Source organism: Meleagris gallopavo, chromosome 17 (genome assembly GCF_000146605.3).
Source record: "Meleagris gallopavo isolate NT-WF06-2002-E0010 breed Aviagen turkey brand Nicholas breeding stock chromosome 17, Turkey_5.1, whole genome shotgun sequence".
In the NCBI taxonomy this organism is placed as follows: Eukaryota; Metazoa; Chordata; class Aves; order Galliformes; family Phasianidae; genus Meleagris; species Meleagris gallopavo.
The window spans coordinates 3,119,939-3,132,452 of NC_015027.2; the positions used below are offsets into that span (position 1 = coordinate 3,119,939).

At 38.7% G+C, this 12,514-nt stretch overlaps 1 protein-coding gene across 3 annotated transcripts in view; it reads right to left on the bottom strand.

Annotated features, from left to right (window-relative positions):
• Positions 1 to 738: 738 nt before the first annotated feature.
• Positions 739 to 12,514, bottom strand: part of ADGRD1 (adhesion G protein-coupled receptor D1) — a 127,638-nt gene continuing 115,862 nt past the window's right edge. For all 3 annotated transcript variants that reach the window (XM_019620993.2, XM_010720036.3, XM_010720037.3), the window contains 4 exons: positions 7,683 to 7,809; positions 6,576 to 6,617; positions 4,701 to 4,793; positions 739 to 4,050 (listed from right to left, as the gene is read on the bottom strand). In XM_019620993.2, coding sequence (XP_019476538.1) covers positions 3,955 to 4,050; positions 4,701 to 4,793; positions 6,576 to 6,617; positions 7,683 to 7,809 — 358 coding nt within the window. In that variant the 3' untranslated portion in view covers positions 739 to 3,954. The remainder of the gene's footprint in view (positions 4,051 to 4,700; positions 4,794 to 6,575; positions 6,618 to 7,682; positions 7,810 to 12,514) is intronic.

Genomic DNA, 12,514 nt, shown 5'->3' on the forward strand with positions numbered 1-12,514 from the left:
ATTGAATTCCTCCATGTGAAAGAACTGCTGCCATTAACATTCATTGATGCCTGCTGAACGTTTATGGACACCAAACAGTGAATGTGAGCACAGTGAGGTGGTGAAACACTGAGGAACAGTGGATCACCTCCACTGGCACAGATGTTTACGAGCACAGCGTGCAAACTCTTGTGTATCACTGGTGAAGATGCACAGCCAGTGGTGGTGACTGTGTTAAAAGTAGTAGCTGAGAATTTGCTAGTAGTCAAATAGTGTTATTGTGTTCATAGAATACGTTGTCGTTTCTGTGCGAATAAATAGGAGGTGTTACGTTTGACGTGACCAGCGTAATAAGTGTTCTGCTTGTCAACTGTGAGTTACAAAGCACTTAACGAAGAGGACAGTATAATTATTTTCATTTCCCTGATGGAATAAACCCATAGTCAGGAAAAGCCACTTGCTGAAGGTCATGCAGTGGGGTATGAGCAGAACAATGACAAAAGAAGAAATAATAAGCATCAGATGCTTCAGAAATCTTCCTTAAAGCCTGTGCTTGGTGTATCCCATAGGTATAAACTTAATGCAGAAATACCATCTGCAGTTATCTGTGCCGTGGTGGACCATGTGATTCACATAGTAGGACTTCTCAGATGAGTTGAGATCTGCTTGTTTGAGCATAACATTAGCACTTATAGGGAACCGTGGTTTTTATACTGTTGTTTATGTCATTTCAAAAGAATAATTTGAACAGATACAAAATTATTTTAGGAAATTAAGATTTATTATTTATCTGAGGAAAAAAAACACAACAAAACTAAATTGTTTTCCTACTTACTGGCAAAGTCATTCCTACTACATTACACATTTTAAAACTCACATCTCATTCAATTAAGGTTTCATACCATTGACAAAATGATGCTGTCCTGAAAAAAAATATTGCAAAAGCCACAGTATACATGCCCATAAATAAACTGCGAGATTTCCAGGCTTCAAAGACTGAGGACAGAAAGAGACTGTTTAAAGATTCATTTGTACATTTCTTATTCAGTACATTTGCTGCATTCGCTAACAACAAATACATTGAAACAAACAGAAAGAACAGATTTAGATGGCTATGGAAAACGGTTTTTGTGTTTTTTTTCATCAGTCTATCAAAAACATAAGAAACCCCAGCCCCAAACTAACATAAATACCATGTTCTAACTCCTAACCTCACGTGACATAAACAAGATGTACACTGCTTCATCACAAGTCATGTTCAAACATTAAAGCATGGGACACAGGTTATCCTCAGTGGATCTCAGTAGATATGGGATAATAATGCTCCCTTAATATCTGACACATCTATAGCACATTTTGTAGTACAAAACCAACATCTGCATGTTCTTCTTTTTGATAAACAAATTTAAAATCTGGTATATATCTGGATGAAACCCAGATTTAGCTCCTTGTATCACTGTCATTTGGTATTGTCATTTGTATGTCATGTGTTGTTTTCAGATGGATCTTGGGCAGCGATATGGGTGGCCAATATACAGCCAGCACAGGAGGAAATGCATTCAATGAAAACTGCGTAGAAAGAATAAGTCTTCAAAAATAAGATTTTATGTTACACTACAATGAATGGAAGTTATGAAGGAGGGTTTAAATGGATACCCATGATCACAGTGTTAAAACAAACAGACAAAAAAACAACACACATGCTCCAGTATCAAAAAATATGCTTAAATACGCTGTCTGCACACAAAATAGACATTTTGAACTCTGCTATCACAGTACAGTTACAGTCTTCTCCATACATTCTGAGGGCTCCTTCTACTGTATCTTTTGGGGCAAACCAAACAAACAAAAGAAAAGACGTAACATTCTCAGACCAGGAAGAGTCAGTATGTTTGTACAGCTGAAAGACAGTCCAACTTCTTATAAAAAAACTAAGAAAAAGCTATACACAAATGCTGAAAGAAGGACACGGCCATTTAGACATTTAGCTTTTACTGACCCTCTCTAGCTGTCAACAACTTGGGTTTATTTACCAACTGGCAACACAAGATTAGAAGCCTATAATTTTATGTACGTATGTGTGGATATGCAGTGTGCCACATTCTGCTCTGAAATTCAGCACAGGTCTGGAGAAACCAGACTTCTTTCTGTAGACTTTAAATTTGTAGGCACAGACAGACATGGGTGGACTGTGGGCTTTCATTTTGGTGACCATACCAAGCCTTGGTAAGGATGGACAGGAAGCAGCGGGGATGGAAAAGCTTGAAGCAAACTGAAATAGTTCATTTTCTCTTTGTGCAGGCAGGAAACATGGAGAAAACTTGTTTTGGATCAATAGCAAATGAAATGTACCAATGCTTTCTAAAATTTCAACTTTACTGCTTTTGGATTAAACTTTTCACTGAATTCAGTCCTAACTGATGAATGCTTCCTGTTCCTAAAGTCCAATTGGTTTATTTTTTTTTCACAACTTTACTGAGCAATAAACAATTTCTACCCTGCAAATCACAGGCAGATATCTTGCTAGATTCACTGGGACCAGATGTCCTCCTTTTGCAGTGGTTTGGAAGCCAGTTGTCTTACAGAGGCACTTGGGACAAGGAGACACGGCACAGCCACTCGGTGTTGGAGTCGCATCATCACCGAAAACTGCTTTTCAGACTCTGGCTGCTGATTAAACCCTAGACCAGTATTGCATGTATTTAGGGACTCTGACCACCTCTGGGGCCGATAGCCTGCTTTGCCCCAGCTGGAAGGTTGCATCATTGGCACAGCAGAGATTGCAGCCCTTGTAATCCAAAGGTCACCTTGGTGAACATACAGAACACTAGTCTAAAGGAAAAATGCATTATTTTTTCCCCTTGAAGACACTTCATAACAGTACTAAAGCAGAAGTTATTAGGTGTTGAGCAGAGTTTAAAGCCACAGAACACTCAGTGGAGATCTGTTTAAAAGTTGCCTGTAGGTAACAACATACAGACTTATTTGCAGTCTGGCTGTCTTCACAGTATACCATTGTGTAACATTTTTGTGGTTGCAGTTCAGTGTCCCAATCTGACAGGTAAAAGGAGAAGCATAAGTCACAGCGCCAGGCTTTGATTTCCAAAAGGTACAATTAATGCATTTGCAAGACGCATTTGATGGATAGTTGTTGATTGCATCCAAAGCTTCAGACAAAGCAATACAGATACTTTGTATTGCAATGTGTCAGCAGACACAAATCAGCCATAGGAGGCGTGGACTGCTATGGGACAGCCGTAGCCATTTCTGCCTTCTATAGATACGTTGTAAACAGCAATATCTAAAATACTAATAGGTTCGTTATAGAAGTATTACACGTTGCATGTGCTGTTTATGTGTACAGAGACATACGTGCTGCTCAGCTTTGCTAATTCCACACCATATCTGGGAGCTGAGTAGCCTGGATTTGCTTCTCCCTCAAGTCTCGGTTTCTTTGTAGCATTTAAATTAACCACCACACTGTATTTTGAATGAGCTTCGCTTCAATAACTGGATTCTGTAAGGCAATAAGTGTAAACAAAGTGTGCACTGCAAGACCAGAAGAGCCCCATTACAATGTCACAATGGGAAACATTTCATTTTAGAGCATAAAAATCCATCTTTCCCAAGGTATGCTGGCTTTCCTCTGTTCTGGGATCTGGAAAGCTTCGGATGGCAGTAAACCCTTTTTGCATACCTAGTGTTTTCATCAATGCTGACAAAACCATCCAGTGTATATTTGTGCTATTTACTTTCACCAATAATGCTAATAGGCAAGTGGTAGAATGTGGTGTTTCAAAGACAAACAGAATAGGGCTATTTAGTCAAGAAAACAAGATTGCAATTTCCAATCTAATAGTCAGTGATTAAAAAAGCAATTTTCTACTGGTATTAACAGTGAGAAAATACTGGTGGACATTGTGTCAGAGGTCCTGAACGTAGGGCTTGATTTTCACTGAGAAGCTGGCACTGCTGTCAGACTGCTGATAAATCAATGCGGTTGGCTGAATTGGTGCTTTTATCCCAGGTGTTCAGCTTTGTGGGGGTTGTGCCCGGCCTGTTCCCGCTCATCTAGAAGAAATAACATTGAAAGTAGATTTATTTATTTTGCTAAACCACTCTTGTCTGATGAAATAAGAGCTTGAAAGGATCTATTTACATTACAACGTTGTCACAGAATCTTGAAAGCATATTCCATAAAGGGTTTTTAAGTTATTGCCAGAATCTAAGGTGATTGGCAATGATCACTTAATAATACCTATCACTTCAGAAGTCTGACTCTTTATAAAAATAAATATATTTTGCCTCAAGGCAATCTAAGCAAAGCTGGAAAAGCATACGCATGCATTGATTTATTTAAGAGTTTGTTTCTCAGACTGAAAAGTAAAAGTACCCTATCAAAAAGGCACAGATACATTGCCAAAATGCTGCTTGACTACATAATGTGAAGTTCTTTACAAGTGATGGAGATGGACTCATTGAACCATACTCCAGAGTTGGTAATGCCTGCTTACTTTCATGTGATGGTTTACCAGGAAGTAGAATTGTGTCCTTTGCTTTCAAGATATGTACTGTAGCTGCAACATAATACTTGCTGATTCCACCTCTCTTCACTGTGCATTAAGTTAGGGATCCACACACCTTTTTGTGCCCTGTTCTTTCAACAGAATGTGATGTAGAACCCTTTCACATACAATAGAAAAAAAAGGACAAATACTCACAACGTCGGAATTGAAGGGTTTTACGTTGATGTTGCGAGTCGAGCTACTGGTGAGGGACCACACCTTGGTTTTGTGCTTAAAAGCAGCTCTAACCTTTGGGAGGAAAAAGTGGTATAAGACAGAAGACTTATTTTGGAAAAAGTTGTGTGTATTTTCTCAGGTGCTGCCTACAAATACATCCCCATTAACCTTCCCTCAAATTAATGTCACTAACAACTATATTACGTACTAAAAACAGCAGTCTGCTCCTACATTTTTGTTTATACTTTAGTTATTTATTTTGCAAGTACTCACAGATTAAATACAAAACATTTTATAACCTCATTATGTCTCATTTCTGTGGCAGTATTTTCATGCTATCTGGGTTATCCCAGCCTCCTAGATGTCCAAGCTATTGCTATTCATCTTGTTTGAAAGAAAAAATATGTAAGCATACATTCTTTGTATTTGCTGTCCTTGTATGAAGGAGCACCTTTGGGCAGGCTCTCCCCAGTGATCTTGCAGCCCTGATGGTACCCAGACACCTTGAAGATATAAGCCAGCTGCCAGCCTGCCCTTCTCTCTGCTTGTGCATTTCTTGTCCTTGAGCACAGGGAACAGAGGTCTGTCTTTTACCCAGCTGCATGGAAATATCTGTGGATTTTGCTTTACAGTGTCTGAGTTTTACTTCTGCGGTAAGAAGGAAAGCATTCTCACAGTTTAGCTGAAGTATTTTAGAGATGCATAGCATACAGCAAAGCCAATAGGACCTGCTCTCTAAAAGTGCTTGTTCACATTACCTGTATGTGAATTATTTTTTGAGTATTCAAATCCTGAAACGTTACTGAATTTCACTTCTCATTAGTTTTCTGGAAAAATGCCCATGATTCAAACATTTATATTTGATATAAGAAGTGATGCTCGATAGAAGAAAGAAGGCTTTTAAGTGTGGGGCAAAATAGGATAGAGAAGTACTTTATCTCCTTACCTTTAGCCTGCCTGCTTAACTTTAGTTGATTTCAATAAAGATAAAGAATTTCACAGTCAGTCTTGGCTCTATAGAACTGACTGTAGAAAAAAATCACATCAGCGCTCTAAAACTGAATATATTGGTAAATATTAATAAGCTATAATTGCTTACTGAAACATCTCCTTGGAAGAGCTGGAGTGCTTTTGATGCATGGGAACTAAACAAGCTATAGGGCAGAGCTATTCCATAGCATCCAGATGGAATAACTGGAAGAATCAAAGCTGTGTAAGCATTCCCTGGGCAATGCCCACTGTGGGCATGTGAGAAATGATTTTTGTAAGAAATTTTCATTATCAGTAATGCATATTGCTGAGGATTTTCTGCTGTCTGCCACTGGAAGAGAGGATGCTGTGAGCTGCAGGCCAAGCAGGAATGCCTCTGCGACATCAGCCCTGCCTTGGCTTTATCCCAGCTGCTTTGAGACAGCCTTTGTGTGAAAAGATGCCTCTTGGTCCACTGTGAATACCTCAGCTCCTAGCCAAGAAAAATACCTGGAATATGTTCTACACTGTTTAGTTTCCCATTAAGAACTGCATGAGCAGTCTCCTAAAGTATGTTTTGCTGAGATTAATGCTTATTTTCCCCTCTGGAACTGCAGATGTAACAAAGCCAGAGGCCCCCAAGCAGTGCCTGCCAGAATGAGTCCTGCTGCCATCAATGTGAACCCCTCCCTCAGAGCACAGCCTGTGCCCTGCTCAGCCCCTCCAGCCCCCAGGAATGTGTCATTTCTTTAGTCTTAAGGTGCCTTCACCTATCCCTTGGAAACCTTTCTTTGTTAAATGAAATAAATGCCAAACGTGGGTCAAAATGCTGCAAATCAGTAGCAGAAGTCATACCAAATTTGCTAACGCCATTTTGTAACGTACCTCTGAATTCAGAAGACAGTGAAACAGGAACATGAAAAACCCCTGAAAACAGAGAAAAGGGTCAAGGGTAAAGAATGGCTGTGAAGAATGACATACTGTAAAGTATTTCTCACAGCACTGTGTAACTATAAACACTGAAAACTGGGATAAATTTTGTCCAACGTTGAACTGGAGAAAGATGCAACATTAGGTTCCTATGCATCTTGCCTAGATCTTTTCATGTCAAACACTGCCTCCTAAACTTTGGGGTTTTGTAGAAAAATATCTAGTAGAAAAAAAGCCAGAATTCTTGTCGTGAGCTACATGAGAACATTTTGACTGTGCCTGAAAAAGTGGAGGCTGAGAGAAATGCTTCAGAGAATTTCCCCAGTGTTCTTTTACTGAGTTTGTTTTCTTTTTGATGAAAATTTAGCCTTTTCTAACCAGTCTATCAAGAGCACTATGTTACCATCTTTCTGTGACCATAGCAGTGCAGTATTTGTTCCTCAGGTAGCATTTATAAAAGTTAACATTTTCTTTTACTTTGTAATCATTATTTGGGAAAGAACTCACCTATAGATTTATATCTCTACTGGAAGCTGTGTTTAAAGCTAGGCAGTGCTTGCATTCTTTCCCAAACAGAACTCTTTTTCCAGATCAGTGTCTTAAGAAGTCACGTGCTGCTTTCTGCAGCATGCAGAACAGATTCCTTTTTCTACTTATGCTGCACTGTTCCCAGCAACTTCTGTTTGTTTTCAGTTATTCTTGGTAACGAAGCCTCAAACTGACGCAGAAATTTTGTTCTAGTAAATTTACAAGAAGAATCTTGCCTTTGCATTTAAGAATCCTGCATGTGACACCTAGTGCTAGAGGAGTAATCTATTTCTCTAGCTCACTCTCTAATTTATTTAGCTACTGCTACTAGAAGCACTAAGGAATGGGATGAAAGTTCTCTTCATACAGAGATTAAACAATTGCCAGCACTGTGTGGTCAGCACACACTTAAAAGACACAGGAAGGAATAGAGAAAAATCCAATAAATGAAAGCATGTGAAAACATTACTAATGATCATTTATTGCATCTCAACAGCAGTTCAGTAGCCACAATCTTTCCAACCAGGTACTTACTTGTAGTGAATTGAAAACAGCAAACATATACTGAAATATTAACGTGTGGGCATTGACGGCCAGAATCCCAAAGATCCACGAGCTTCCCAGGATTGGTAAGAGAACTGCAACAGCTTTAGCTGTAAGTCTGAAAGAGAAAATAGTGAAGGAAAACATGATGAGATAGTTAAAATTTCAGGCCACACACCAGGGAATTTATCAATTATTTCTTGGTAGAAGGCAGTGTGTCTGTAACTCTTTTTGCCGTGAAATTCCTCCAGTGGGCTGGTCTCTTAGTTACTCACTGCTCATCTGTAAGAATGGGGATAACAGAAGTTTGATATCACGTGGGATAAATACAGATTGAGAGAGTCAGTGACTGAGGGTGCCAGGGAAGGGATGGAGAGATTGTCCTATAACTACTGTAGTTTACCTTCAGTTTTCAGTAATGTATAATCATCTCTTCAGTGAGGAGCAGTAAGTGTAAGGGTCAAATGCAGAGGGCCAAAACTGAGAACAAGAGCAGTATCACGTGGAAAAGAATAAAACTATTATGTAGTATATCCAAAGTACATTTGCTTACTAGCAAGACAACTTGGTATTGCTCTTCTGGAAAGTGACTTGGGATTTTTAATCACCACAAATGGAATGAAACACTATCTACCTCTGCCAAATGCAAATCCTGTAACACCGCGGTATTATTCTGCTTCCTCTCTGCTTTGTCAGAGTTGATTCAGAGAAATATATGCCAGATTCTGAAATAACTTGTGTTTCTTGGAGGTGTCTCCTGATACATGTTCACTCTGCTTAGCTTGGAGTATTTGGCAGATTTTCAGTAAAAGACGGTATGACAGCTGAAAATGTAATAGCATTGAGAAAATGAGAGGGATTTTTGGTTCTGCCTTAATGAGCTGTGCCTAGGATGTTCATTATAGTGGAAGATTAAAAGAAATTGAAGAAACTGTAGTATTCCAGAGAACTATATGATCACAGAAAGCTTTCTGCAGCAGCTGAATTCTGACGATCAAATTCTATATAATTTGGTTCTTGCATTTGTTTTCTGCTTTCACATAAACATTGCAAATGTATCTCTCTACAGCAGAATACTACTCACGAACTTCCAAGAAGGTCAGGCTCAACTAATGAAATTTAGTTCACTAAATTAGTGCTTATCCTACACAATTGTCTTCTCCTTATGAAGCCTTCAGAGCATCATCCTGGTGCTAACGAATTACACTGAAGTATTACACCCTGTAATATTGACTGCAGGAGTCCTGCAGTGGTATCCCTATAGAATGTCTCATTTATTCACAGAAAAAGGAGAAGACAATGGGGTTATGCTATGGAAGTCCTTGCTAGAGGATGTTACAGAAGTCCAATACATCCAGTACATTCACAGAAGTTCTGCTGTGGATTGTTAAATGGTTCAGGATTGTTCAACAGTTCAGGGGCAGCTGCTGGTGCAGAAAGTCCCTCATCTTTTGTATGCAAAAAGAAGGGAGTGTGCATTCAGAGAAGAATCACTTTGCTTGTCTTTTATAATATTTATAATATTTATAGTCTGTGATTGGTGGTCCATCCACTTTAATGCAAGATGGTAGTTGCTCTGTTCTTAGTTTAATCCATCTGTTTTTAGATTAAGACAGTAAACACCTTCGTTACTCTTTGCATCAATTGAGCCAGTAAAGGCAGGTACGAGATGGAGCGGGGCCAAGCGACTCACGATGGAGTTGTTATTAAGTTGTCTCTCACTTTTTCCCAGTGAATGCCATACACCTCATTCACAGCACTGAGCAGCCCAAAAGCATTTGTGATCTCTGTCCACTCTGCAAGCTCTCAAAGCTCCTCACGGATCCCCCAGGGCAAAAACATGTTTGCTGTCAAAACACTACTAAGTAGACAGCCTGGTGCTATTCTGCCTGTCAAGGATGAACAGATGTGCAAAGAACCTTTGCACACTCAGGCATCACATTTTCAGTGACAGCTGGGACAAACTCTTCCTCTGCAGCAACTGAGTCCAATGTTGGTGGCACAAAATAGAAAGCACAGGGAAGGAAACTGTCCCTGCTTGCAGGGCAAATAGATCTGGTCTCTGTTTACCACAGTGCTTATAAGCAGGTACTTAGCTCCTCTTGTAGCCCATAGGATTTAAGCACATTCTTACACTTAGATATGTGCTTAAAGTATTTTGTCAATTTAGTCTATGGTACAATTAAAGAAGGCAAAGAAGCAGTAAAGAGAGTACAGGAAGGGAGAATCTAAAAGACTGTCCAAACTCACATAAGCTCAATTTCTCAAAAATTGGCAGATTTTTATTTATCTGGAAACCTATACAGAATAGAAAGTTGTTTCAGAGAGATTAATGTTGTGTATGTGCCATTTAGCTCCTCATACAAGCTAAAGTAGGGGTTTGGGATAAAAGTGCACAGAACTGCATAACAAGCAATCTCTTGTAACAAACATAAAAATGTGATTGTTTCAATTCAATGAAGAAATCTTTTAATTAAATACTTAGATCCAAGACATCTTGTTCATTTCAGTGACCTGAGCACACACTTCATTATATCCTTTATTAAAATCTGTGCTGAAATACTGCATAGGCTTCAGTTTTACAGGGAAATCTGGGACAGGGAAGAATCTGAAATCTATTTTTTTCCTGTATTGATAAGTATCTTAATGTCCTTGGCCATGACTGTTTCTGCACAATTTAATTTAATTCTGCAAAGAGTCTGTTCAGCCAGAACAATGAAAAAATACAATAAAGCCTGAATTCACTTATTTAATTACAATATGCATTTTAAAAGATACCATTTTAAAGCAACTTAGCGATAGAAGCTTGTTTTCATGAATCAAGGATGCTTTCTTTTTCTCTGTTAAGATTTAAATTCATCACCTCAGCTGCAAGAGAAGGCACGTGCTCAACCAAGGAGCTGCCAGCAGACCAACTTTTGCAATAAATGCTGTGCAGAAAGATCTGTGTAATCCTACACATCCCTCAAGTCCTCTGGCAAATGCATCTTCCCAGAACTCAGAGCAGATAGAAGGGGGAGAATGCATGAGCACACAGAGGATGGGGTAGCTACATTCAGACTCTGTGATGGTTTAGAAGTCCCCTGTAACCCAGCAGGTGAGCAGTATGCCCAGCACAGCTACATTTGTAAAACACTCTTCATTACAAATCACCTTTTTTCCTTTTTCATTCTCAGACTCTCCATTTTTATAAAACTTGCAATATAGAATATGATTTTCCCTAGCTGCTTTATTACCAGAAATAAGTTTTCATTATCTCTTTTTGAGTTTTAGCATTACCAGCTTCATTCACTGTAGTCTGGGAGACAACAGAGTTAGGTTCTCAATGTCAGTGTTCTTAAAACCAATCCTACTCTTTGGACTTTCAAGAATTTTTAACATCACAATGCCTCTAATATTTAAAAAAAACAACAACACAAAAACCCACAAATATTGATTAAACTCCATTCACTTTTAAGCACAGAGTTCAGCAGAAATACATAGCTAAAATAAAAACAAAATGCAAATATATGGGATTTTTCTTGCACATGTATGCAGTTTCATGACTATTCACTTAGAAATGCAGCAGAGGGTAAAATTCATTTAAGGCCATCTAACTGTTACTTCTGCCTGCACATCAAGATCTCACTAAGCCTTTTTTTATTTTCTTAACTGTTTACCTGCTCTGAATTTCTTTGTTCACATTGTTAGTTCAAGGTATTTGTGAGCTTTACTCACCAAGCAAAGGAGTCAGCTTTGTTTTTCCCAGTCTTTCATTTTCTTCCACTTACCCCTCCCCTCCCCATCCTTATTTCATTTTGTCTTTGAACTTCAAAAAAATAAAATATTAACTGTAAAATGCTGTGTCAGAATACCACTAAGGCAGCAAGGTTAAAAATCACTAAAAAAAGCCTAAGAAATACAAAAGCTAATGTTCCAGTAGGAACATTAATTTCATCATACTGCACATACTTTTTTTTCTTTTATTCCCATTTTTCTCTGCTACATGAATATTTCAGTAGATTGGCTCCAGTACGCTAAGATACAGAGCACAATCTAATACATGTTGTGTTTGGAGAAGGAATACAGCATGGCTTGAACTACGCAATATTTAGAACAAATTTTAATCCCATCATTCATCATTTGAGTTTTCTCCATCTGTGAAGTTGGTGACATGAAGAACCAAGGCAGAGGCAGGTGTTACTTTGCAGATATTGCGGTCTGGTTCAATCAGGGCTCCATAAACCTTGCTAAAATCTTTCTTTGTCCTTGTGCCCTAACTGCGTTGGAAAGCAGAGTGGCCTTTTCTCTAAATCTCTCCTGTGTGCCCTTCTCATGCCTTGGCTTTTGAAATTAAAAGCAACACAGCAGCTTCTTTTTCGCACCTACTTTTTAAAGTTTGGATATTGTTACTCTTCTGCACTCCAACAGTGTAATTAAATTAACGTTCTGTGAGCTTGTTGTGTCTCTGCATCTGTGTACACTGGGTGATCACCACTGGGATTAATCAAGAACAAAGCAAAATTAGCACAAAAGATTTATTTTATCCTATTCTTATTTCCTTTACAGTATTTTTATGTATGCGCCTGTTATTATTTCATAATACAGAAAACTTCTGTGAAACACAGAAGAAACTTAAGTCTGATTAAATTTTTATATTCGGTGTATATGGAATAGCCCTTGAGATATCCTGTCTATCAATTCATGCTACTGCTAGTGTGGTTTCTCACTCTGACACTAACGGCGTCTGCAGCTGGACTCAGCAAGAGCTATTCTGGCGTCACTTGATTTCCTTACAGTTTTCATGGCTGTTTATTGCAAAATGGAAGCATCACCAAACTGGC